At 44.4% G+C, this 2,105-nt stretch overlaps 1 protein-coding gene across 1 annotated transcript; it reads left to right on the top strand.

Annotated features, from left to right (window-relative positions):
- Positions 1-1,778: 1,778 nt before the first annotated feature.
- SARC_14799 (hypothetical protein) lies at positions 1,779-2,021 on the top strand (the record flags this gene model as incomplete). Its single annotated transcript, XM_014291072.1, has 1 exon — positions 1,779-2,021. A coding segment is annotated over one exon (243 nt), but the record flags the coding sequence as incomplete, so codon positions are not given.
- Between the last annotated feature and the right edge of the window lie 84 nt (positions 2,022-2,105).

Here is a 2,105-nt window from a genome sequence, read left to right on the forward strand (position 1 = left end):
TACATACAACAACACACACACACACACTACTATATATATATATATATATATATAAATTAATGCCAGGCGTATTCGCTCTGTTTTGTATATTGTGTTGTTCCTGAATTGTCTGCAATGCCGTGCGTGGCCGGTGTCATAGGTTCATAGGATTTTTGTTTTGTTTAAGAGTCTGATCTGTGACAGAGCGCGTTTATTATATATTTGTTTTGCTTGTTCGCCAACTACTTCAATATGCGTCACGAATGACCATCGAATTTTGGTCGATGTATTGTATCGTATATATTGCAGGACAATTCGACATGGCTTCCCGACCATCCTGAAGCCGGATACTCGCTAGATGTATGCGTACATCTGGTGTGCGCCTATGAATTGGATGAGGCTTTGATGCGATTTTCAGCAAATATTTTCAACGGCAGCGCGGTATACAGTGAGACGGGTGAAATTCTGTTGCCATTGATCAACAACGAGGACGACCTGTCAAAGTATGTTTAATCATTTGATGTATGCGTATGTGTAGTATGCATGTGTGCATATGTACAATCGGATGCGCTTGTGTGAATACTTGTTAGTTAGTTTCTATTAATCGCAGTATACGCTGGCATGCGAACAGAAATACACCTTAGGTGCTCTTTGTATATCATATGTGTGTATCTGTTCTGTTTCGATGGTTTGTGTATGTCGTTGATATCTGTAGCCGTCGGGAACGAGCGAATATCACGTCTTCCACCATGCACTCACGCCCACTTTAATCGTCTCTATTTCCCTGTGGAACCTTCGTAGGATTATGCGTTCGCTAGAAATCGATGTAATCCCCAAAATGCGCCTGTGGGAATATTATGTGTGCGATGTAGACAAGGAAATGGACCTTTTCCGGGCCAAGGTATGTATACTTGCTTTGTTTAATATTCTTGTATTGATCAGATCAATATATGTATGTTGGGCGAGTGCTTGCGTGTACGAGTGTTTGTCAAATCAGTTTTCACGAGTGTATGTAGTCGTCGTATGTATAGACATATTCGTGTATATATTGACGGGGTTGGTGTGCCAGATCCATATCGTATACGCAGCGTTCATGCGCGCAATATATGTAAATAATATGACGGAACAAGTATGGGGATGACATGTGTATGCAGCCATGCTCATGGCTTATAAACCATTCAACAGGTCAAAGACTTGCCGCTCCACACGCGCCCAGAATACATGGCAAACATGAATGCTCTCAACAGACTGGACCACCTACGCCACAGGCTCTCGGAACAGATACGCCAGTTTAACACCAGACACACACCCATCGACCTGGATGTGTGTGTGGAACATCTCATGTGTGAAAACTTTGGAGGTAAGTTGTGCGGCGTGTGTTGTCGATATAGTTTCCCATCAGTGTGCGTATAAAAGTATACCTGACCAAAAACTTTCAGTGTGTTGTCGAAAGTGATGCTCCGATAATTAGTCATAGACTAAACGCTGTATATCATATCACACGCGCAGATTCTAAGGAATACATCACCCGAAGAGCGTGTGAAGATCTGCACCAGATGCTCAACGAAATCAATATGGGACGGTACGAGAGCTACACCCGTGACATTTCGAGCGCATTGATGGCCACGAGAAACACAGCCAAGTACATGCGGATCGGTATGAGGTTGTGGTTGTGTTTAAAATAGATTCGGACAGTCAATAGCACACGCCGTATGTCTAACCTCCCACATGGCTGACGAGCCCGTATCTCCGTAGCATAGTACTTAAAAATCTCCTCTATTCTCTACTCTCACCTTCAGATGAACACGGACCCAAAGTAGGCAATATCAGCCTCCGCTATCCTCTGGCATACACATACTTCACGCGTCTGGGCGAGTCTAAGGCGTGCGGTGACTACAACTCGTCGTTTGGCGGCACGCCCGAGTACCCTCTTAAGTATGATAATATCATGGACAGTGTCAAGGGTGCGTATGTGCTGGCTAACAATGGCTGGATTTGGGGCGGAGATGCGCTGCACGACTTTGCTGCGCCGGGCAGTCATGGTATGTATTGGTGATGTGTGCAGGTAGTTCTAATGTATGTGCGTTGTTAGTCCATCATGTGTGCATGGTTCGTACTTCATATAT

Source organism: Sphaeroforma arctica (genome assembly GCF_001186125.1).
Source record: "Sphaeroforma arctica JP610 unplaced genomic scaffold supercont1.5117, whole genome shotgun sequence".
Taxonomy (NCBI): domain Eukaryota; class Ichthyosporea; order Ichthyophonida; genus Sphaeroforma; species Sphaeroforma arctica.